General features: G+C 50.9%; 1 protein-coding gene across 1 annotated transcript in view; it reads right to left on the bottom strand.

Annotated features, from left to right (window-relative positions):
- Nucleotides 1–384: 384 nt before the first annotated feature.
- IGSF21 (immunoglobin superfamily member 21) overlaps nucleotides 385–25,533 on the bottom strand; it is a 252,328-nt gene continuing 227,179 nt past the window's right edge. The window contains exons 5-10 of the mRNA XM_057537082.1: nucleotides 15,675–15,790; nucleotides 11,916–12,390; nucleotides 2,376–2,461; nucleotides 1,775–1,967; nucleotides 1,318–1,356; nucleotides 385–615 (exon numbers count right to left, since the gene is read on the bottom strand). Of these exons, the coding sequence (XP_057393065.1) occupies nucleotides 542–615; nucleotides 1,318–1,356; nucleotides 1,775–1,967; nucleotides 2,376–2,461; nucleotides 11,916–12,390; nucleotides 15,675–15,790 (983 nt within the window). The 3' untranslated portion in view covers nucleotides 385–541. The remainder of the gene's footprint in view (nucleotides 616–1,317; nucleotides 1,357–1,774; nucleotides 1,968–2,375; nucleotides 2,462–11,915; nucleotides 12,391–15,674; nucleotides 15,791–25,533) is intronic.

The raw sequence follows: 25,533 nt of genomic DNA, 5'->3' as shown, positions 1-25,533 counted from the left end.
AGCCTGTTGCCTGAAGCAGAGCTGCCCAAGTGAGTCCAGACTATATCAGCTGAACCACTTTGTCCTAAACATAAACACAATCATAAATGCTTGTTGTTGCATGCCACTGCGATTTGGGTCCCTTTGTTATGCAGCATTATTGTGGCAAGTGCTGACTATTACACTTGGCCCTGAGGGAACTTGAATTTCCTGAGTAGAGTCTCTGGCCACTTCCCACAACTGGATTTGTGTGAAACAAGGAGCTGTCCCTCCACCCCTCCTCCAGGGAAGAGCATGCCCTCCATGTCCTTCATCACCCCCCTCAGTGCCTGTCCCAAGGCTGCATGTCCGGAGGTGCCCAGTTGCTGCTATAGAACAGGAAGAATACAGAGCCACAGACCGAGGTGGGGAAAAGTGTTCTGTTTTAATTAAACCGACCAAAGAAGCCAAGACATGGACAGAAAGAGACTAAGAACAAGATTGGAAATAGTTTAGAAAAGAAATGAAAACCAATTGCAGAGATGTCAGTGCCAGATGGAATGGAGGGAGCGGGGCTGAGCCTTCACGTCAGCTCCAGGACCACTGTCAGGGCGAGCACCAAGGTGAGCCGGATGCCAGCAGGGCCAGACGTGGAACCTGTGCAGGGAGCAGCGTCAGGGCCTGTGACCCACCTGCTTTGCTTTCTTGGGGGGGGGGGCACGGGTGGGTGTGGAGCCTGGGGACCACAGAGCTTTGAAGGGCCCCGGCCAAGAGTCTGGACTTCAGTGTTGGGATGGGCTGGGTTCAAATCGTAGCTCTGCTATCTGTCCCACCTGATTGTGTGTGATCTCTTCCCTGTCCCAGGCCTGCTGGGTGGAGGTCAGGCTCCCTGGTGGCCATCAGGATGCTGCGGTGGGGACTAGGAGTTGGGGGGGCCTCCATCATGAACTGTGAGATTGGCTCACTGTGGGAAAGGGAGGGCTGGCAGGCCTGGGAGGAATGTCTGTGTCCCATGGGGTGGTGCCCAGCTCAGGGGCAGCTGAGGGAGGGCAGTATAAAGGGCCCCACCATCCTATGAAGTGGTCAAGGGCCCCAGATCACAACCCCACTGTCAACGCTAGACACATCTTGGGACCATGGCAGCTGAGCTCTCTGAGAGAGACTTGGTCCCTACAAATCCCTGCCAGCTGCTTAGGGATGCTTAATTGGTTTAGGGCCCACTCCTGACCTTTGACCCAGACTCTGCCCAACTAGAGGTCAATTATCTGCCTACGGCATGAGGGAGGGGCAAGGTCATACAAAGGGGCCGTTTGGGGGACCAGAGCTTTTAAGCTAGAAGCTCTGAGAGTGGAGACTTACCATTGGAGTCCTCCGTTCCTTTTGGGATATTTGGGTTCTCTGTTGGGAAGAACAGAAAGAGAACTAGAGCGTGGATGGCATTTGGAAGTCGGCAAAGGAGGCCCCTCATCCAGCACCCGCTGTGTGGTGTCATGTGCACCCTCTCAGGGCAGCCACACAGCCTCTGCGGGCTGGGCGGTATCAGCCCCATTCTACAGATGGAGAAACTGAGGGAGGGGAAACAGTTTGCCCAGCGTTGCCCAGCTGCGAAGTGGTAGATCTGGGATTTGAACCCAGGGTTCTCTAGCTCCAAAGCTGTTATGGTTTTAACCACTGAACTGTTGTGCTTCCCTGTGGGGCACCCTCTCAGGGCAAATTTACGGGACTTGGGCCCCTACTGCTCCCTCCTCCTTGGGAAAGCTCCAGCCCGGGGCCTCCCCGGGTAGCCCTCCCGATCCCCTAGTTGGGCGCAGCGTACCAAACACGATGAGCCGGGTGTGTGTGTCGGTGGAGCCCAGAGGGTTCTGGGCCATGCAGCGGTACATGGAGCCGTTGAGCTCAGCGGGAACCCGCTCCAGCACCAGCTCCCTCCCATCAAACTCAGCGCTGCCATCCAGGAGGCGGCTCCCGACCCGCGTCCATGTGAACATGGGCTCTGGGAAGACTTCGTTCTGTTGGCCAGAGCAGGAGAGAGTCGGGTCACAGGAGGGACCATTCTGCCAGAGCAGGAAGGGGCCAGAGGCATGGCCTGGCCAGGGTGGGTGACACATTTTCATCTGATGGGTTGGGACTGGCTGCCCAGACCCCAGGAAGGAAAGGACTCTAGGGCTGGAAGGAATGTCAAGATCCATGTGCCATGTCTGCTCTAAGTTGTAGGTGGGCGAGCAAATCCATGCGTGCACCCCATGCCATTCCTCGTGGAAGCCAATTCTGCCATTACACAGATTAGGAGACTGAGACCAGCTGGCTGTGCTGGAGGTCAAGGGGAGGGTCTCAGAGCATGCTGCCAGGGATGCTGGTGCCCCGCTGGTGCCTGATGACCTCCCGCCACCCTTGCAGATGCTCAGAGAGAGGCTGACCTGAAATCCATGGACCAGAATCCTCACTGTGTCCCCGACCCGGGCTCTGCTGGGCGTCATCATGATTTTGGGTCCTTTGGGGGCAACTATAGGGAGAGGAAGGCCAGGTCAGAGAGGTGTGTGTTTGTGTGGGGGAGAGGAGACTAAGCAAAGAAAAGAGGTGCTGGGGGAACGGGAGAGAAAGCTTCCATCCAGATCATTCATTGATGCCTGCATTCATTCATACGCGTTTCCCGAGCCCTGGCTGGGACCTGGGGATTTAATGGTGTACAGAGCACAATTCCTGTCCTTGTGGGGTTCACTCTCAGTGGGGTCAAAAGACAAGCACAAACCGGTATAACAAGGGGTCAGATCGGAGAAACCCAGGGGACAGTGGAGTCAGGGACACCCAAGGGAGGTGCCACCTGGGAGACGACTCAGCTGCTAACAGGGAGGAACCTTCTCCAGCAGCCAGTTCTACTCAAAACACCCACACTCCTACCTGCACTAAACCCTTGTGAGGTGGGGTCCTGCCATTATCACCCCCATTGTATAGCTGAGTTAACTGAGGCTCAGAGAGGGGAAGTAACTTGCTGAAGTTCACACAGTGAAGAAGAACTGGGATGAAATTTCTGGTCTCATTACTCCTACTCCAGAGAGCCTTCTACCAGGTGAATATGCCCAGTGGGGTTTTTCTGGAATCTCTGGGTTGGAGGTGAGTGGAAGGTGGCAAAATGTGGGGGGAACCATCTCCCTCCTTGGGCCTGGCCTGTGTCCTCCCTGCCTCTCTTCCTCACCTGCTTGTATCACTTCTTTCAAGCCCCTTAACTTCTCTGAACGTGGGAGACAAGATGCCCAAGGGTGCTGCCCTCCTATGAACCAGAGAATATCGGGGATGGAAGAGCCCCTGGAATCACTGAGTCCATGCTCTCAGGTTTCAGATTGGGAAACTGAGGCCCAGGGGTAACGAAGAGGCTTATCCAAGGTCACCCACGGAGCCAGTTTCTCCTGTCTCATGACTTTCACGCCAGGCTTCTTTCTGCCAGATCCATTCATCACTCATTCATTCATTTAACAAGTAATTATTGAGCCAACTGTGTGGCAGGCTTTGGGGCAGGGCTGGGGACGCAGTGGTGACGGAGACACATGCCTGCCGACACACAGCTTACACTTTAGTTGAGGAGACATTTGATACACAAATAAGTACATGAATAAAAAACTACTGGAGAGCCATGGCATTGTGTGGAGAATTGGACAAGTGGGGAGTGATGGTCTCAGTGTCTCTTCCAACGAGCTGACATTTCAGCTGAGATGAAGCTCCTGAAAAGGATTCCACGTGGAGGGAACAGCCAGGGCGTGGTGCTGAGGTGGAAGGTCAGGGGTGATGGGGTTGGGGATGGGGCCAGACCCCATAGAGCTTCCTGGGCCAGGGGAAGGCGATAGGGTTTTGATCAGAGTGTCATGCTCTGTGCCACTCTCTTTGGACATCTTCCAGGGGTGGCAGCAGGAGAAAAGCTTTGTCCCCAGGCCCTGGGGCTGGCCTGGGTTCTCCCCATCTGCCCCACCTGCTACCCGAGCCTCTCCTTCCCACTCAGAGCTCTCAGAGCAGAAATCAGAGCAGCTGGCAGATGTGGGTGATTTCCTAGGCACTGCCAACCAATTTCACTCTCTCAGAATGAAACCAAAGGACTATTAATTAAACCATGAGCAAGACACCTTAAGGGCCGTGTGGGGCGGAGGGAGGCATCAGCAGGAAAAGCCGGGCCTGTGCGAGGGGAGGGAATGGCAGGGAAGGCGCGGGCAGCTTCCGCTGCTGCGTCCACCCACATAAGAAAGGAGTCTAGTCTATGTGCCCCTGGACCAGTCACTTCCCCTGGCTTTTCCCAAACACAGGGTGGGAACAGCCAAGGGAACCCTTGCCCACCCACCACACTGGGTCGTTAGGAATATTGGGAGGTGGTGGGTTTAAGGGCTAACATTTGTCCAGAGCATCCAAAGTGCCAGGCACTCTGTGACACACTTTATGCATGACCTCATTTACACTTCCAACCTCTTGAGATTGTCCCCATAAGGCAATGAAGGCTTGGGGAAGTCAAGTAACTTTCTCGTCTTTTTAATGAACATTCAAGTGCTGTCAAGGTCCCTTTGCAGGTGAGAAGTGCTGCATAGGGCCGTCTGGCCCTGGGTTATTCTGTCTCCTCTTGTCCTGCTGGGATGGCACTGTCCTGCTGCAGCCAGCAGGGGGCGTGGAAGGGCATCCCTGTCCCGGAGAAGCGTGAGTTGGAGGACCAGGGCAGACAACTTCCTCTCCTAGGTCAGATTCCTAACTGTCTCCGTTTCTAAAGGTCCCGCCCACCCCCTTCAGGCCGCGCCTGGGTCTCCTGGCCCCAAAGGGAGGGAACTCACATTTACCAGGTGCCTGACATGTGCTAGACCTCATTCTAGGACTGTCTCACCCATCTTGGTGCTTACGAGGCAGGTTGCCATGAAACCCATTTTGCAGGCTGTAAAACTGGCTCCCAGGAGGGCAGTGACTTGCCCGAGGTCACACAGCAAAGAAGTGGCAGGGGCGGGACCTGAAGTTACATAGGTCTTTAGAGCGAAGCTTGGAACCCAGGGGTGGAGGAGGAGGAAAGCTGGATGCCTTCTTCCACGTGGGCAGCCAGACCCCTTCCCTGCTGCCCTGAGCTGCCAGGTCCAGAGGCTCCTGTGTGGAGCTGACCCCGAGAGGCAGTGGGTAGGCAAGGGGTCTGCTCTGCTCTCACTCTTCCAAGCTCGATCCTGGCAGCTGCCGACTGGCAAGAGCCTTGGTGGCAGGTGGCCCCTCTGACTCCTGCCCTCACTGCTGCATCAAGATGCTTCTGGAAGCCAGGCCAGCTGCTATCACCCGCACGCTTCCACCACATGCTGACACCCATTAGCAGCTCCTGGCAGTCAAGTCCTGGCCCCTCTCTCCTGCCCCTAGAACACATCACTGAAGGTACCTGAAGGAAGGTTCTCAGCCCCTGGGACTTCCCTCCCCTCAACCCCTGGACATATGGAAAGAGTGGGAGTCAGGAGACCCAGGATTGAGGCCTGTCTTCTACTCTCCAGTTACGTGACTTGGATGAGTCAGTTCAACTTGTTGGGCCTCAATTTTCTCACCTGTAAATGGGGAGAATAGACTGCTATCCTACTATTTGAGAAGTTGCTCTGAAAATGACAATGGGGGAGAGATATGAGATGGAAATGTGAAATGTGAAGTGGTGTGCATCTGTTCAGGGGCGTACAAAAAATCCTGATTATATAACTGCTCTCTTTACTCTCCTTAGCATTTTGCTGCAAGGAGAGCCTTGTGAAATCTGACGGAAAGCTCCTCTAGGCGCCCCACCACAGGAATTCTAGGTGTTCACTAAGACAACCACTCACTCATCTACCCACTCACCCACCCACTCATCCACCCACTTATTCATCCATCCATGCATCCATTCGTTCATCCAACCAAGCATTCATTCTATCCATCCATCCATCACTCTATCATATTATTCACCCCTCCATCATATCATTCATCCATCCGTCCATCCATCCATCCATCCATCCAACCAAGCATTTGTTCTATCCATTCATCTATCATTCCATCATATTATTCATCCCTCCACCATATCATCCATCCATCCATTTATCCATCCATATACCTACCCATAAACCTACTAATCTACTCACGCACCCATTCATTCATCTACTCTAACCATCTAGTTCTTTATGCCTAATCTGTGTCAATCACTATGCAGGGCAATGTTGGGGAAACAATAATGAATAACAACAGTAGCTTATATTTACTGAGTACTTACTCTGTCACTATGCTAAGCACTTTGTATGCACGCCTTGTTTAATCTTCACAACAACTCAGAAAAGTATTAACTAATTGATTATTAGGGAAGTGTTTATTAAGTCATATGTTACAGATTGTGCTGAGCCCTGCACCATGTGAACAAGGCAGGTAAAGACCCTGCCCACGTGCAACTTAAATTCTAGTGGAAGATCCAGGCAATAAGAAAATATATCATATACTTGCACGTGGAGATAAACGCAATTCCAGAAAGCAAAGCAAGGTAAGGAATTGATGGGGCCAGGAGGAGGAGGCTGAAATAGGGTGTTCAAGGAAGGAGCCTCTGAGTAGAAGATTTGAGCAGGGATCTGATGAAGGAGGGATTGAGAATACCTGGGGTAAGATTAATCAAGGCGGAAAGGAAGGACAGTGCAAAGTCACAGAGGTGGGTCTGAGCTGGGCATATTCAAGGAAGAGTAAGGAGAAGCCTGTGGCTGGAGCAGATGGGGCAGAGACGAGTGTGAAAGATGAGCACGTGGGGAGGTAATTTTAGATGTGATGGCAGTCTAGAGGATTATTTTGTTTTGTTTTGACTTTCATATATTTTTAAATTGTGAGGAAACTCACATAAGGGGAATGCGCTGTTCTTAAGAACACAACTTGACAAATCTTCATAAATGTGAACATCTATGTAACCGCTATCCCAACCAAATTCGAGAACATTCCCATCCCTCCAGAGGTCCCCTGATGCCTCCTTCCAGTCAATTTCCACCCTCCACAGGTAGACATTGTTCCACTTTCTATCCTCAGAGGTTTGTTTCATGTTCTAGTTCATATAAATGGAAGCGTGCAGTTTGTACTCTTCTGCCTGACTACCCTCACTCAGCACAATGTTTCTGAGCTTCATTCACGTTGTTGGTGTATTAGGAGTTCATTCATCTGTATTGATGAGAAGTGGTTCATTATATGAATATATCACAGATTTGTTCATCCATTTTCCTAGTTACGGACATTTGGGTTTTTTACAGTTGTTGTTGTTGTTGTTATGGGTAAAGCTGCTGTGAACAGTCAGGTCTTTGTGGACGTATGTTTTCATTTCTCTTGGGTAGATACTTAGGAGTGAAATTGCTGGGTCATAGAGTAGGGAGGGGTATTTTTATCTTTGTAAGAAACTACTAGTTTTCCAAAGCAGTAGTACTGTTTTATACTCCCAGCCCTGTATGAGGGTTCTTATTGTTCTATGACCTTGCCAACATTTGGTGTTGTCCGTCTTTCCCATGTTAGGCATTTTAATGGTTGTGAAATGGTATCTCACTGAGGTTTTAGTCTTCATTTCCCTAATGATGTTATATATCTTTTTATATGCTGATTAGCCATTTGTATATCCTCTCTTTAAAATTTGAGTTATCATTATTGATCTGTAGTAGTTCCTTATATATTCTGGATACAAATCCCTCATCATATATCTGTACTGAGAGTATTTTCTCTGTTTGTAGTTTGCTTTTCCATTTCACCACATTTCACTTTCTTAAAAGTATCTTCTTAGGAGCAGAAGATTTGAATTTTGATTAAGTCCAATTCACCAATTTTCAAATTTGCATTTAGTGCTTTTTGTGACTCTTTAAGAAATCCTTGCCTACCTCAATGTCACAAAGATATATTCCTGTGTTTTGCTCTACAAGTTTTATGATGCTGGGTTTTACATTGAGGTCTGTGATTCATCTCAGGTTAATTCTTGTGTGTGTGTGTGTGTGTGTGTGTGTGTGTGTGGTAGGGGTCAGGTTCATTTCCTCCTTAAGTGTATCCAGTAGTTTCGGGGCCATGTGTTAAGAAGCGTTCTCTTCCCATCGAACAGCCTAGGGACCTTTATCAAAAATCAACTGACTGGGGCTTCCCTGGTGGCTCAGTGGTTGAGAATCTGCCTGCCAATGCAGGGGACACGGGTTTGAGCCCTGGTCTGGGAGGATCCCACGTGCCGCGGAGCAACTAGGCCCGTGAGCCACAACTACTGAGCCTGCGCGTCTGGAGCCTGTGCTCCGCAACAAGAAAGTTCGCAATAGTGAGAGGCCCACGCACCGCGATGAAGAGTGGCCCCCGCTTGCCACAACTAGAGAAAAGCCCTCGCACAGAAACAAAGATCCAACACAGCCAAAAATAAATAAATAAATAATTTAAAAAAAATCAACTGACTATATGTGGGTCTATTTCTGGGCTCTTTTTTTGTTCTATCAATCTGTCTACCATTGGAGGGTTTTGGGTGGGTGTGTATGTGGATTTATATTTTAGATCAATCAGAGTGGAGAACAGAAATGCACACAAGTGGAAGCAGAAAGGCCAGTTTTGGGGCTACTGTAATAATCCAGTGTGAACTTCTGGTGCTTAGATTGGGTGGTCGGAGAGGAAACCATGAGACAGGGTAGATGTGGGATATATTCTGAGGTTGAGCTGCCAGGGCTTAAGGATGGCTTGGCTGTTGGGTAGGAGAAAAGAGGGGGAAAGTGGGTGACTCCAAGGGTTCTGGCTTGATCAATGGGAAGAATGTAGTTGCTGTCTACTGAGATGGGCTCTAGGATCACCAGGCGTCTGTCTTCTTAGGGGCAGTGGCGTCTGAGCTGGGGAGGGCATCCCTGGCGGCGGGAACAGGAGGAGCAAAGGGCCATCACAGGGAGGCATGCCCCAAACCTTGTTGGCCTAACTTTTAAAGTCCTGACCAGATAACTGGATTCTGTGCCCCGGGGTCATCTCATGCAGCCTTCTGTCTCACCCCCATGGCCAGAGTGCAGGGTGCCTTGATTGTGTGAAGTGCAAGCCCTCACTCAGGACCCCTCTGGTTCACACCACTCTCCACCGGCTACACCCACTGGCTCCATGGGTCCTCACCGCAGCCCCACCGGATGGGCAGTAGAGCACAGTGGTTAGGAGCATGGCCTCTGGGGTCAGACCTGGCTGGGTGACCTGAGGAGGGTTCCTCTAAGCTTGGGTTCCCTTACTTATAAAATGGGGATAAAGATGGCATCTCTCAGCTGCCTGATAGGGTCACTGCAAGGACATCTTGGAGAAAAGCACCTTGCGTAGAGCCTGGCTACCAGCACATGCTCCAAACACTTATGAGGTTACTATTATTCCCCCACTCAACAGGTCAGAGAACAAGGTGCAGAGACCTAAGAGGCTTGAGATCTCACCAACTGACAGCAGCTGGGGTAAGACGGGAAGCCAGCCTGGGGATCTCTTCACTCACCCACCCAATTTGGCCCCTTCGCCTGGGTGGCCCTGCTGTGTCCCCCAATTCCCTGTGGGCACACACATATCGGTCATGCCCACTGGCTGTGAGTGGGCCTTTCTCTTGCTCTGATGATGGAGGTTGGGGGTGCACACCAAGGTGGCTCCAGTCAAGGGAACCATCTGGAATCTGGGACAGGGCAGGCAAGTGCTTCACTATGGCTTGGGATAGGAGGTGGGAAGGGGGTGGAACAAGCCAGCGGCAGCACCCCGCCCATCACTGGGAGATGTGAACCGCAAGCTCACCTTTCCAGATGCTCGGAAGTCCTTGTCTGGTCTCGTTTTTCTCATTCTCTGTGGGGGTGGGACAGGGAGCCCTCCCATGGGAAGTCGAGCCTTGGGCAAGAGAGGCTGGGGGCGGCTTTCATGGGCAAGGCATCCCGTTGAAGCGCCGAGGCTGCTCTGCCTCCCAGTCTGGAAGCAGACTGTATCTCGGGGACAGGGAGGTTCAAATGAAAGAAGGAGCTCTGGGAAGGATGGAGGGTCCAGAGAAACTGGGGGCGGGAGTTCTGGCAAGGTGGGAAGGCTGAGAGAGGGGTCTGGGCAGGCTCTGCGTGGGGATCATCCCAGCGCCTGGCACAGGGCCTGGCCATAAGGGGTGCTTGTGAAGTTTCTATGGCATGACGAGCAAATGGTACTCAGGGGGCAGGCACCATGACAACAGATGCCCTGAGGCAGCACAGTGAGTGGAGGCGAAGGGCAAGACACTGGGGCCACACTGCCTGCCTTTGAACCCTCCCCCACTTACATTGGGCAACTTACTTAACCTCCCTGCGCCTCAGTTGCCTCGTCTGTGATATGGGATACTAATAATGCTGACCTCATTGAGTGACCATGAGGATTACCAACTGGGTAACTGGGTTACTAATTGTGTTCATATGAGAAAAGCAACGGTCCATGGTATACAGTAGGTGTTCAGTAAATGTTAGCCCTTATTATTATTTTCTGTGTGGGCAAGCGTCCTGTGGGAATCAAAGGGCCATTTTCATCAGACTTCAGACAACTAACCCCATAGCCAGCAAGGGTGCCCAGTCCTGGGGCTGGTAAGTTCAGTAGTTGGCATAGGGAAATTGGAGAAGACACCAACAGACCTGGCTGGAAATCCCAGCTCTGCTACTTATAAGCTGGTGACTCAGAGAAAGGGACCCCACCAAACTGAGCCTCAGTTTTGCTCACCTGTAAAATGGGACTGCATGGTAAACTGCTTGTGAGGAGTGAATGCATATATTCCTGGCACAGAGTAGGTGTTATATGTACATGAAATCCTTTTCTTGGTGTTTAGTGCAGAGTTGGTGCTGGGTTTTCTGGTGGACTCGTTAAAAACAGAGACAGCCTTTGGACCGCCAGGCACAGGCTGGGGTCTCAACCCTCGTCAGTCATTGCTATCTGTCCTCGGTCATGAGGGTCCTGGGTTAGGGGCTGTGGATGTTTCCATGCAGCTCTTCACCACTGCAGGAGATGCAGGGGACAAGCCCCGGCATCTTAGGCTCTGGGTTGAGCTGCTGGGTACTGAAAACCAAGGTCCAGAGGGTTGTGGGCAAAGAGAGCCAGTACTGGGTCAATATGCCCATCTCCCTGCCCCACCCCACCCCACCCCAGTCAATACAAATCCTGGTTCTGAGAGCCTCATATTTCTAATAGAGAAGATTCCACATGTCCCGTCTCCCTGCCTTTACTCAGCTGGGAGATGTACAAGGGGAAACAAGGATCTGCTCTGGGAACATGCAGAGTTGAGGCTCTGTGGGAAGAGGAAGCAGGTCCCAGATGGGGATTGGGTTCTTGGGCTGAGCTATCCCTGGGTGTCCGGTGTCCTGGTTGTGCCCACGTCCCACATCCCTGCAGATGACAGTGTTTCCATTGTACTTAAAAGTGTAAGCGAGAGCAGTATCCTCCCGCGTCCTGTATGTTCCCTACCCCAAGCCGGCAAAACTACCTTCAGTATTCCTGACCCTAATCCGACAAGCCTCCGACCTGTCACGCTCATGATCCTTACCCAGTAAGTGTCCCTGCACTCATGGGTCTCTTATTTCAATCGAGAAAACCCCTTTGTCACCTCCTATGTTCCCATCCTTCCCTGGACGTTTCCTGACCTGACTCAGCAACTCTCCCTTATGAGTCCCAACTCCTGTGTCTTCTTCACTCACCCAGCAAAGTTCCCTGGGACTGTCCCGTTCCATCTTCAATCCTGAAAACCTCCCATGTTTCTAACACTGATCTAGCAAAACTTCCATGACTTCCATATCCTTGATCCTGCTGGACCAAACTCCCCAGACCTCCCTGTAATTTCCCATGTCCTCCAACACAGCTCAGCAAACCTCCCAAATAGCCTGACTCTGACCTCCGTGCCTAACCCCGACCCTGGCTTGCTCCAACTCCTTCCCATCTCCGTGGTGGCCGGCAGCCCACCCTATTCCAAGGCTCCCCACCGCCCAGCTCTGCAGGGGCCCTGCAGAGTGGCTTCCATCGAGCCTCACCCAGCGTGACCTCTGCCTGCATGGGCATCGACAGTGCCGGGTGCTTGACCTCACAGCTGAAGAGGGCTTCGTTGTCGATCTGCGGGTTGAGCGTCCAGGTGAGCAGGGCGCGCACCTCCACGGTGCCGTCACTGCCCGGAGTACGGCTGTGGCTCAGGAAGTAGACAGGCTCGGAGCTGTGGACCCAGCGGGGGAACTCGCGGCTCACCACCGTCTCGGGGATGTTCTCGGTGGTTGGCTGGAGGAGGATGCTGGGATCCTGGGTCAGGCTGCGGGAGGGGCGCTCTGTGTAGGAATGCCCGCCCCGGCCCTCAGCGTCCAGCAGGGACAGTGACCTCTGCATCTTGGTGTCGTCTAGGTCACGGTGCAGGAGGCCGCGGAAGGGCCTGCTGTCCTGGAGGGGGCCAGAGCTAGCAGCCGGCGGCTCTGACAGGGGCACTGCGTCGATGGGTTCCCCATCTCGTTTGAAATAAACCTGAAATTGCAAGGAGGGTGTGGGAAAAGATTTTGCCCCAATGACATGGATCTCCCAGTGGGCTCTCAGAGGAACTGGCCACAGGGGTCCAATCCTTCAGGAGCCTCCTCCTCCTAGTAGCCTTCCAGATGGACCACTCTCTGTCCCTCTCCCTCCAGCACCCCAAGCGCTCTGAGTCAGCTCGGTTCAATGGGGACACGCAGGCTCGGGTGGCAGAGACTGAGCTGGCGAGCCTCTTTGAGCCTCAGTTTCCTTACTGAGAACACCTACTTCACGAAGGGAATGAGAACACTTACTTCACGAGGCTGTTGGATGCTTAGAAACAGTGTGTGTAAAAAGCACCCTGGGGCTTCCCTGGTGGCGCAGTGGTTGAGAGTCTGCCTGCTAATGCAGGGGACGCGGGTTCGAGCCCTGGTCTGGGAAGATCCCACATGCCGCGGAGCAGCTGGGCCCGTGAGCCACAGCTACTGAGCCTGCGCGTCTGGAGCCTGTGCCCCGCAACGGGAGGGGCCGCGATAGTGAAAGGCCCGCGCACCGCGATGAAGAGCGGTCCCCGCACCGCGATGAAGAGTGGCCCCCGCTTGCCGTAACCAGAGAAAGCCCTCGCACGAACCGAAGACCCAACACAGCCAAAAATAAATAAATAAATAAATAAATAAAGTAGCTATAAAAAAAATTTAAAAAAAAAAAAAAAAAAAAAAGCACCCTGGACGCGGCCCTGGCAGCCCCCCTGGGCTCCAAGGGGGTGGTCCGTGCCCACCTGGGGAGAGCAGGTGGGTGAGAGCGAAGGTGGAGGAGCACCAGAGATTCAGTGAGATGTCAGGAGGAGGAGGAAAGGATCTGTGTGTGTGTGTGCACATCTTGGAGGTTCTGGAGAGGAAGGCAGGAAACAGGTGTGCGTGTGGGAAGGAGCTAGGTGCGGGATGAGGAGAAAGGCCTCATCTTCTCACTTCCTCCGCTAATAGGGAATTTGAGTTTTGAGAGGCGGCATTTAATTTAATTTGCTGTCTTTTTATTTTGGTACATACGCCAGGGGCCTGTGGGGATTCGGTGTATTTTTTTTAAATAAATCGATGGGAGACAGGGAGAGAGGAGGCCAGGAAGCAGCTCTGGGGACGCCGGTGCCAGCGGGGAAAGGGAGACGGAGGAGGCGGGGGAGGACCGGGTGGGGGGAGGGGAATGAAACGTGGGATGCGCAGAATCTGTCAGAGTCTATAGCTCCAATGAAGAATCCCTTATGCACATAGTAGCCTGCTTTGGGGTTTTTCTTTCTTTCTTTTTTTTTTTTTTCTTTTGAAAAGTGCTTCAAAAGCAGGTTTGTAATTTATGTCAAAGAATTCTTTCAAGTTCTGATATCCCGGGCAAACGTAAGGTGCCTGGAATGTGGGGAGATGAGGACCTTTCAGATATATATATATTTTTTTTACATATATATATTTGAATATTGTACTGCTATGTCTTAAATGGCAGGAACTGGCCAGCTGGGGGAGGCGGGGGTCTTCCTGCAGCCCCGGGCGGGTGAGGAGTCTTTCTTTGTGCCCTGCAGAAAAGGAGTTTTTCTTTGGGGAAAAAGACCAGCTTGTCTCATCTTTGAGAGGGCAGACCTCTTTCTGGGCTCCAAAGGGAAATCTTGGGGCCATGCTCTTATCTCACCAATTGCTGGCTTTGAAGCTGCTTTTTGGTCTGTGTCCTCAGGACTGTAAAGTGCAGGTGGAGGGAGATGGGCCTCGTCAAAGGCTCCTCTCTGCACCCCTGCCTACTGCCCCCCTGTGCCTCTGAGCACCTGCTTACTGCCCTGTCTTGGTTCTCTCCACTCCTACCCTGTCCTGGACAGCTGGTCCTGGGGTGGGGCTGGCCCAGTCCCAAGGTCACCCCACTGGACCCTGCCTGTGAGACAGTCAAGGGTCTGGAAGGAGGAGAGCCCCTGCCTCCCCACCTTGAACTCTAATCCCCCTGCCCAAGGCTCCAGCCCCACCCCTAGTGATGTGTGAAACTCACAAGGTCAAGACTCAAAGTATCATATAAGGTCAAAATTGGCCTTGGGAGCATGTAGCCCATAGGTTCTCAGTATGGTTCAGGGAACTCTAAGGGTTCCACAGAGGTGCCTCAGGGACCCATTAGGGCAACTTGCCCTTCCTTCACTTTTAAATGTTTTCAACATGGGGCTTCTGTGTATTTGAATCAGACCAAACAGGTCCTGCTGCTTCTAAAAACGCTGAAAAACTATAATGGTGCCCACGCCCTAAACCTCCTCAAAGAACATGAGAAGCAGAGGGGAGATCTTCCTGCTCAGGGTCATTTGGTGCATGTGACATTAGGGGCTAGAACCCAGCTCTCCACATGCTCTCCCATCCTACCCCCGCCCCTTACAGCAGCCATGACAATAACTCGTGAGCTGCACTGACAGACCCCAAAGTGGTTAGGGTGGGTCTAATAAGGAGTTGGCCCAAACAGGGATTTCTCCCTCTTCCCTGCTTCCTTCCTCCCCCTTTTCCTCCCTCCTTCCTACTTGGAGCTGGACTTGGAGGACATGACCTTGAGTCCCAGCTCTGTCAAGAACGCAGTGGCGGGCTTCGCTGGTGGTGCAGTGGTTGAGAATCTGCCTGCCAATGCAGGGGACACGGGTTCGAGCCCTGGTCTGGGAAGATCCCACATGCCGCGGAGCAACTGGGCCCATGAGCCACAACTACTGAGCCTGCGCGTCTGGAGCCTGTGCTCCGCAACAAGAGAGGCCGCGACAGTGAGAGGCCCGTGCACCGTGATGAAGAGTGGCCCCCGCTTGCCGCAGCTAGAGAAAGCCCTCGCACAGAAACGAAGACCCAACACAGCCAAAAATAAATAAATAAATAAATAAATTTAAAAAAGAAAAGATGACTACTAAAAAAAAAAAAAAGAACACAGTGGCTGACTCCTTCTACATCCCTTGCCTCCTCCGGACCTCATCTGTCTCCATCCTGTTCAGTAACTGGGGTAGCGGTGTGCTTGAGGCTGGGCTCCCCTGAAGACCACCCTCACTGTGCAGGTCAAGGATTTCAGGGTCCGGGAGAAGCAGGGGTTCTCAGCACCAGGGGGCTGGGAGCAAGAGGGGCATATGGACGCCTGGGTAGGTCAGATGAGTGGACGGGGTCAAACCAAGGCAGACGGGGCAGAGTTAATTTATGCAAGCTGTGGCCTCCATCCTTCATTCTGCAGAGTTGAGCACTGTGGTGACAGGGGCAGCTGGACGAGCCACGAAGGTAGGGGGCCCGGCGGGGACGAGGAGGGACGACTCCAGGGGTACTCACCATGGGCGCTGGTTTCCCTCCCGACACGACGCAGACCAGCGTGAAGTTCTGGGCTTGGTAGCGGCTGAAGGGGGCTGGCGTGTCAGCGGCCACCACCTCAATGGAGGTGGGAGGAGCTACCCAAAAGAGAAGCACAGGAAGACCAACGCTTAACCGGAAGGTTCGGGAAGAGTTCACTGATTACCTAGGATGGGCCAGGTCCCACAGTGGGCATTGAGGAGGGGGGACAGATATTGCACAGTTCCAGGGGGTGCCACTGGCAGCAACGACAGTGAGAAGGATGTCCCTACTAGGCATACAGACAAGGCCCTGCCTCATGGGGCTTACAGCCTGGCGCGGAAGACAACCATGAATCAAGTGATCTCACGGTCAACTGTGCGAAGTGCATCAGATACCAGGGGGTATAACAGGGTGTAAAGGGACCCACTCAAGCCTGAGGAAGCGATGCTGTGCTGTGCCTGAGGACGTGAGAGTAGGCAGAGGACAAGTGTGGCAGGTGGAGGGAACAGCATGTGCAAAGGCCTCGTGACAGCTGGCTCAGGGCAGGGGGGATGGAAGGCAGGCTGTGCGGTGGGAGGACAAGGACGGGGGATGTGGTGCCTGCTGGGGCTGGGGAGATGTGCAGGGGACCGCTGGTGGGTCACCGCTTGCAGTGGTGTGCTGGGGCTGGTTCCTACCAGCTCCTGAGAGCCGACTGTGACATTACTGGGAATTTTGTGAACCAGTTCTTAAACTGCTGCTAGATCGAAAGAGGCCACGGTGGGCATCTTTACACCATGGAAATCAGCCACCACTGCAAATCAGGGCTTTCTTGTTTGTTTCCTTCCCCTGTCCCCACCCCAGGCCCCCAGAGAGCAGGTTTACCAGCCCACCGCTGGTTGTGAGTTTTTCTTCTTTGTCCTGAGAGCAGGAGGAAGAAGGCTTCAAGCAAGAGCAGAGACGTGATCTGAGTTGCATTTTGAAGAGACTGGAAACACAGAGTGCTGTTTAAGCCAGAGAGATGGGTTGCTTAGACCGTGGTGAGGGCAGAGCGGGAGAAGTAGATGACTTTGAGAGATATTTAGAGCCAAGAGTCTTCCCTCTTTCTTCACCCCCACCCAAAGTTGGCTTATTTTGACCCCGCTTCCCACCAGCTCCCCTTTCTGCTCTCCTCACCGCCCACCGCTGGCTGCTTTGCCAAAGCCGGTGTTCCCAGGCACCGTGGGTTATTGAGAGGTCAAATGTGGAGCCATCGGGCCCTCCTGGGTCCAAGTCCCAGCGAGGTCACCACCACCTCCATGTCCTTGGGCAAGTTACCAAAACTGTGAGCCTCAGTTCCCCGATTTGCTAAGTGGGATTAATCCTTGGCAGACACATTTGAAGGATGAACCAGCTAATCGATATGAAAGGGCTTAGCACGTGCTAGGAATTCACTAGTCTTATGATTCTTGAGATTATTTCCCCAACTGCCTTGTCATCAGCAGGACAGGAGCCAGAACCTTACAACTTTGCTTAGGAAAGGCTGTCAGTTCTGGCATCTTGTAGCCTTAGGTCAAGTGCAGTGGGGGACGGAGAGAAAATGAAGAGGGGTGGGCCTTTTCTTCCTGCAAGGGGTTTTCACTCCAGTTAAGTTTAATTAAATCCGACAAACACTTCCTGCCACCTACTAGGTGCGGGCATGGTGCCAGGTGCTCACCACAGGCGCCCAGTGATGAAATGGATACAGCGCGTCGAGAAGCCCACAGTCTGGCGGGGGCGACAGACGCCTGGCAGCTCTATTTTAAGGTCTAGTGAAACGAAGCCAGGTGTGAACCATTCATCCACTCAGACAGCCACCATGTGCTGTCGCAAGGGAAGCAGAACAAACGGGAAACAATGGGAGAACAATAGATGGAGAACTGTAATTAAGTGTGAGATGGTAGGAAACAGATGGGAAGTGGGATAAGGAATTCCGAGAGGGGAAAAAATACACCAGAACACTTCAATTATCCACAAGTCACAGTCTGCAATCTAAATTTTCTAGAACTCACTGAAAGCCTGGATCCCACGGCAAGAACCAACAATGACCAACAGTTAGGAGCCAGGAGCTGTTCTAAGCCCTTAACGTGTGTTTATTCATTTAATACTCACCATGCGTCTACATGGGTTTATTTATTCCCATTTTACAGATGGGGAAACTTAAGAGGTGAAGTGACTTTCTGGGGATCACAGAGTTTGGATTTGAACCCCAGCGCCCTGGCTCCAGGGCTGAAACACCGACACTAAGCTGGAACACTGACATATCTTTGGAAAGAAGAAAGAAGTTCGTACCTATTAGCACCTTTAGCCCTAAGTGCATATCTTAGCTGCTGGGGATGCTCATTTACCTGACACATCTCAAATCTCATGGATACCTTTAATCCAGATCCTTGGAGGAACTCTTCCCGTGGGTGGCTCTACTTAACTCGGATGCCCCAAAGATCAAGGGACCATGCCAATTAGAGTTTAGAATAATTCTCTGTCACTGCTCATGGTGGCTTATGGGTAGGGATAAGTATACCCTCCAAGAATCCTAGGCAGCGGTCCCCAACCATTTTGGCAGCAGGGACCGGTTTTGTGGAAGCCAATTTTTCCTCGGACGGGGTGGGGGGATGGTTCAGGCGGTAATGTGAGTGATGGGGAGTGATGGGGAGCAGATGAAGCTTCGCTCCCTCGCCCACCGCTCACCTCCTGCTGTGTGGCCCAGGTCTTAACAGGCAGAGGACCAGTACCGGTCCACGGCCTGGGGGTTGGGGACCCTTGTACTAGAGGCTCAGGGCTAGTCAGGGGGCACCTTTAAAATCACTCATTCCTTCTTTCTTACTTTCATTGAGCAAACAGGAATTAGACACCTAGAACCTTCCTTATAGGATTGCTTTGAGGAATAATTGAGATGATGTTTACAAGATGCCTAGCACATAGTAAGCCTGCAATACAGTTCAGCAATTTTAATTAATATTATTTGTCTCACTATTATAAAAGAGATAGTGTGGGACAATGGTTAAGAGTATGGGCTCTAAATCACACTACACAGGGTTTAAAGACCAGCTGTACCATTTACGAGCTACGTGACCTTGGGCAAGTTATTTAGCCTCTCTGTACCTCAGTTTCCTTATCTGCAAAGTGGAATTATAGAATACCTGTGAGGATTCAGTAAAGAAGTACCTGAAAGTGTTCTGAAAGTGCATATCAGATGCATTTATCAGCAGAATTTATTAACATTCTTTCTTTGAGGCTCCTTGCTACTGTCTGGGAAAATAAATCATCATCTTTGCCTTTGGGGCATTCACGGTTTAGTGAGGAGACCAGAAATGCTCTGGACCTGCACTGTCTAATACAGTAGCCGCCCACCCCTGTGGCTCTTAAGCACTTGAAATGCGGCTTTTTCAAGTTCGTATGTGCTGTAAGTGTAAAATACACATTGAATCTGGAAGACAATTTTTTAAAAGCGTGTTAAGTATATCATGAATATTTTTATATTGGTTACTTACTGAAATAATACATGGGATACATTGGATTTAACAAATATATTATTCCAATTCATTTTAACTTTTTAAAGCCTTTTCTTAATGTGGTCTTTAAAAAACGTACAATTAAATATATATGTATATTTCTATTGGAGAGGGCCAGTCTAGACCTTCCATTTTACAGGTAAGCAAACTGAGGTCAGAGAGAGGGAGAGATTTGCCTACAGTCACACCATCACACTGGCACCCAGGCCTTCCAAATCCTGACCAGGGTTCTTTGTACAGCACGAGTGCTCCCCCCAACACACACACACACACACACACACACACACATGCACGCACACAAATGCACACACACACACACACACACACACACATCCCCGTTCTGGAGATCTGCACCCAAGTCACGCACACCGCCCACACAGACCCTGATTGGGAGCTGTGTTCTTGTCCCTCGTTATATTTCTGAGCAGGTGTTAGCAATATGTACAGTTAATCAAGCTCATAAGACAATAACGGATTTCAGTTGTATGGACCATGACACAGCAGAGCTGCTAATATCAGTGTGGACAGCCCAGGCTTCCCACACTCTCCATCAACGTATTCCTCAGTTGCTGTGTCCTAGGAAAATGTCACTCTGCATCTCGCCTCCTGTTGCCCGCCGGAGGGCTCTGAGTGCGGGTGGTCAGGGAGCTGTCTACACCCGGGAGTCCCTGGCTGCCTCGGGATGCTTCACTCCACACGTCATCCTCTCCCCCTTCCTCCTCTCTTCCCTTCTGTTGACTACGTGCAGCACTCTTTCCCCCACAAACTGCTGCTTCTTAGGCTCGTGGTCTAGAACCTTCCCTTACTCTTAGTCTTCCCCGTGCCCATCTTCTTCTCTACTTCCATCTCTCCCTCCTTTTCCAGTCCCATTCTCACCTGTATCTCGACATCCATCCCCATCTCCATCCTTTTCCTTCTCCAACTCCATCCCCATCTCCATCCCCACCTCCATCCCCATCTCCATCCATCTTTTTTCTTCTCCACCTCCATCCCCATTCCCTTTTCCATTCCTATTCCCACTTCTGTTCCCTTCCCCATCCCTAACTCTGCTCCATCTCTATCCCCATTCCCAACTCAATCCTCATACCTGTCTCCATCGCATCCCTCCTCCAAGCCCAACCCCGTCTCCATTCTCATCATCCCCATCCCTGCTACAATCTCTGACCAAGGTCAAAGTGAGCAGCCCCCTTATGACTCTATGCCTGGAGTAGATCCCGTGGCCCCAGAAGCAGTATCCAGTCAAAGACAGATGGCCAGCTGCAGTCATGGGTATAAAGGTCCTGGACAAGAATAATCCCAAATTCAAAGCTGGGCTACAGAATGAGCAGTATAGAGCAAGGTCACCTGGCTATGATCCAGGTGGCATATAATGGCAAAGAATCATTAACAAAGACCCCTAGATCTCCAATTTCTCCCCACTCTTCTGAAACAGTACCCAATGCACCCAACATAAGTGCCTCATTCCTGTGGACTCTGAGAGTGTGTCTTCAGGGATGTCCGTGCTAGTGCAACGCTCTCCTGGGGTGAGGGTGGGTACCATGTACCTGAAATGACCCTCCTCAGAGACACTGAGCAAGCATATTTGTCCTGGGCAAGGGAGAAATAGTAGTAGTCATAGCAGTAAGACCCTAGACAAAGGCAGAGCTTCAGAATTTACAAACCACTCGTGGACATACCACGGCACTTGTGTAACCCCAGCCCTGTGCGTTAGGAAGAGCCCCTCAGTTCTACAAGTTCACCATCATGGTCAAACAGAGGCCACTGCCATAGAACTCCCCTGAATCCACTGCCCCCAAGTCAAGCCAGTGGACTTCCCAGTTTATTTTTGACTTTGCCTTAAGCAGAGAGAATTGCTGCTAGAAGTTTCTTCGACTGATTTTGTCCAGCATCCAGGAAGGTAAAGCGGCTTCACATCTGACACGGCCACACAGCACAGCACGCCTCTGTTCCAGGCCATTGGGTGGGGGTGGGGGGCAGGAATCGAAGTTATTTTAGACTCTACTGTTAACATCGACACAGTGAGGCAATGGTTGGGTGATCGGTTTTATGAAATTAACTCTGAAATATTGCCTGTTTTTCTCTTGAAAGCAGAACTTTGTTTCAGTCATCGTAACTCACTTTGCAGATAATGTGATGGCTCTTAGCTCTGTAAATCCTCCTGTGGCTTTTGCAATTCAGGAACACAAACCTGTTGTGATATAAACCCCAGCAGATCTGGGTCTAACAGTATCTACTAGAGTTAAATTCTCTCCCCACATGAGGCTCCCCCCAACTTCTCCCAGAGAACCAGCTCAAATAGAGTCAGGCCAAGGTTCCAGCCCAGGCTCTGTTACCAACATCCCATGGGACCTTGGGCAAATCAACTGACCCACACGGGCATCAGTCTTCCTATCTATAAAATGGGTTCAATAAAACATATCCTGCCAAACTTTCAGCTTCCAAGATTTTGAGAGAAGAAGCAAGTGAGAATACGGACATAAACCTTCTACAAGGATGGTGAAGAAGAAAGGGATTATTTATATTACCTCTTCAATTGCTTTCACTTCTCCCTGGGCTGGGAGAGACATAGAGGGGAAGTTCATCTTCCTCTCAGGGGTGGCCACTGTCTGGAGGAAGGGATAGTCTCTCCTTTTCCTTGGGTACCTTGTGCTAAATTGGTCTTAGCACACTCCTGCTCTGGGTGTCATTTATCAAAGGGCGGTAAGCAATTAGATTTTGGGGAGGAGTGGGGGAGGGAAAAGACAAGTTCAAAATTATATTATTTGCAAAAATCCATTCTTTCCTCTCAGCATGCCTGCTCTATTGACTGCCTTCTGTTTCAATCAGCTCCTAGTCATTATACCATATTTAAAAAAAAGAAAGAAAACCACCCTCAATATAAAAGTGTTCATGAATATAAATATTCCTCCATGCTTCCTATTTTAATTTCTTTCTTTCTTTCTTTCTTTCTTTCTTTCTTTCTTTCTTTCTTTCTTTCTTTCTTTCTTTCTTTCTTTCTTTCTTTTTGTCCCACATCTCTGTGTCTTTCCCATCCTCTCTATCAGTCTCTCTCTGCTTCTTTAAGATGCTACTCAAAACAGCATCTCTTCCAGGAAGCCTTCTCTGCTCCAGCCACACTGAAATGCCCCAGGTTCCTTCCTCGCCTTGCTCACCTCCTCTGTGCCCCGGACATATTAGTCCTTCTGCTGGTTAATTCAGCTTCATCCTTCAGGTCTGCCCTTAAGTGTTGCCTCTTCCAGGCAGCCTTCCAGCACTTTGCCAGACTGGGTTAGGGCTCATCCTCTGGATTCCTGGAGCATCCTGTTCTTGTCATACCCATAGGTGCTTGTCATTCTGTCCCGGGCCCACGTCTGTTTCTCCACTAGGCTGTGTGCTTTCTGAAGGCTGGAGCTTTGTCTTTCTTTAATCTCAGAGCTAGTGCAAGCCTGCCACGCAGGGATTCAATTTCAATTCCTGTTTGCTTTTTTCCTTCTTTCACTTCTCCTAGTACAGACAAGCACACAGCCTGTGGAAGGAATCCCGAAAGACCTTGCAATGCTGTGGGCCCTGCCACCACCTCTAGCCTTGTCTCGACCCTCCCCCCAACACCATGCTCCAAACATACGGAGATTTTTTTGGTCTATAAACACCCTAAGCTTGTTTCAACCCCGGGGCCTTTGCATCTGCTCTTTCCTTTGCCTGAAGTCCTTCACTCAGCTTTGAGCAAGGCTGGGTCCTGCTTATTTTTCAAGTCTCAGCTCAAATGCCACCTCCTAATCTAAGTGAGGTACCTCTTCTATTCTCTGTCACAGCACCTTGTTATTTCTTCATAGAACTCATCATACGGTATAGTTATTTCATATACTGGTTCTCACACTTGTCTTTTTTTCCAACACACCCCACTAGTATGTAAGCACCATGAGGACAGGAATTCTGTCTACTGCTACATCCAAGGGCCTGACACACAAGGATTTGCTCAATAAACATTTGTCAAATGAATGAGCTGGGAGGAGGGACTTAAGTGCCCTCCCATCCCTGACCAATTTGGAAGGGCTGAAATCTTAGCCATGTCCACGCCCCTCTCTCCCAGCAGAAGTCTGTGGAAGCAAGAGCCCACCAGCAGAAGGGGGACTCCAGCAAGAAAAAGAGAGAAGGAAAAGCACAACACTTTGGTTTATGGGAAAATTAAATATTGAACTGAGTAGTAACGGCAGCCAAGGGGAAAAAAACCTGACAAAAAGCCCCCAAATGGAGCTGCCATCAGTGACAGGAGAGATAAACGCAGTGTCTGTACTTATATGAGCTGCAATGGGGCCCTTTTATGTGGCATCTGCCGAGCCAACTCACAACCCCCAACCTTGAAAGCGAGTGGGAGCCCGCGTGCTGATGCACCGGCGAGGGGTGGGAATCTGGGGTCCAGGTCATTGCCAGTGTCGGTGGCCACTGCCCACACCCTCCCTGCCTGGAGACGGGGTCCTTTCTGAGTGGAGTGGGGTCACAAGGGTACCCAGTGGCTGCGGGCGTAGCCCATTCACCCCGCCTTCCTCTCCGAGGAGAGCTGGCTGGCAGCCCCATTCACCCGTTCACCTGCCTCGCCCCTCTCCTGACAGCTGTTGTGCTTTCCCAGTGGTGGGAGATAAAATTAACAACCCCAACTGGAGGCCCTGGCTGGCTGCTCTGGGGGGAGCAGGGGAGTGCGAGGCGGGTGGTGCAGCGTGGGAAGTGGTGAATCGGTGAGGCTGGGCCGAGCAGGATGTAGCTCGGGTTACTGCTGATGCAGAACTAAAATCCTATGAGTGCCTGTGCACACACACAGACACACACACACACATATATGTGCACACATATATATGCACACACAGACACAGACACAGACACATAAACACACACAGACACAGACACACATAAACACACACATATGTATACGCACACACACACACACAGAGACACATAAACACACATACACATACACACAGACACACACACGTATATATACACAGACACACACACATACATACACACACAGACACACACACACATATATGCACACACAGACACAGACACAGACACATAAACACACACAGACACAGACACACACAGACACACATAAACACACACATATGTATACACGCACACACACACAGACACATAAACACACATACACATACACACAGACACACACACGTATATGTACACACACATACACACAGACACACACACAGACACACACACACATATATATGCACACACAGACACAGACACAGACACATACAGATACATAAACACACACAGACACACATATGTATATGCGCACACACACAGAGAGACACATAAACACACATACACATACACACACACGTATATATACACAGACACACACACAGACACACACATATACATACACACACACACATATGTACACAGATATATATGCACACACAGACACAGACACATACAGACACATAAACACACACACATATGTATATGCGCACACACACACACAGAGACACATAAACACACATACGCATACACACAGACACACACACGTATATATACACAGACACACACACAGACACACACATATACATACACACACAGACACACACACAGACACACACACATATGCATACACACAGACACACACACACAAAAGGGTAGTGAGGAGGCCAGGCCCAGGTCTCGATGTTGGATCTGGATTTGCCATGCTAGTGCTATTTTGTACCTATGCCTTTAACCTGGAAGTTCTCAAAGTGTGTTTCCCGGGCCAGCAGCTTCAGAACTTGTTAGAAATGTAAATTCTTGAGCCCAATTCCAGACCTGCTGAATCAGAAACCTGGGGGTGGGGGTCCAGCCACCCAGGTTTTAACAAGCCTTCCAGGAGGTTCTAATGCAAGTTCCATAGGGGAATTACTGCCTTGACCTTTTTTTTTTTTTTTTTTTTTTTTTTAAATTTATTTATTTTTGGCTGTGTTGGATCTTCGTTTCTGTGCAAGGGCTTTCTCTAGTTGCGTCAAGCGGGGACCACTGTTCATTGCGGTGCGCGGGCCTCTCACTATCGCGGCCTCTCTTGTTGCGGAGCACAGGCTCCAGACGCTCAGGCTCGGTAGTTTTGGCTCACGGGCCTCGTTGCTCCGCGGCATGTGGGATCTTCCTGGACCAGGGCTCGAACCCGTGTCCCCTGCATTGGCAGGCAGATTCTCAACCACTGCACCACCAGGGAAGCCTGCCTTGACCTTTTTAAGCTTCAGTCTTCTCGCAGGGACAAGAAGACCCACTGCAAGGTAGTGTTATGTGAGCTAACGATTAGGTCCGTAGTGGGTGCTTGGTAACAGTTGTGAAAATTATTACCAGCTGGGAGGACAAGGCTCAGG

This window comes from Balaenoptera acutorostrata, chromosome 1, assembly GCF_949987535.1.
Source record: "Balaenoptera acutorostrata chromosome 1, mBalAcu1.1, whole genome shotgun sequence".
Taxonomy (NCBI): domain Eukaryota; kingdom Metazoa; phylum Chordata; class Mammalia; order Artiodactyla; family Balaenopteridae; genus Balaenoptera; species Balaenoptera acutorostrata.
This window is presented reverse-complemented; position numbering and strand designations above follow the sequence as displayed.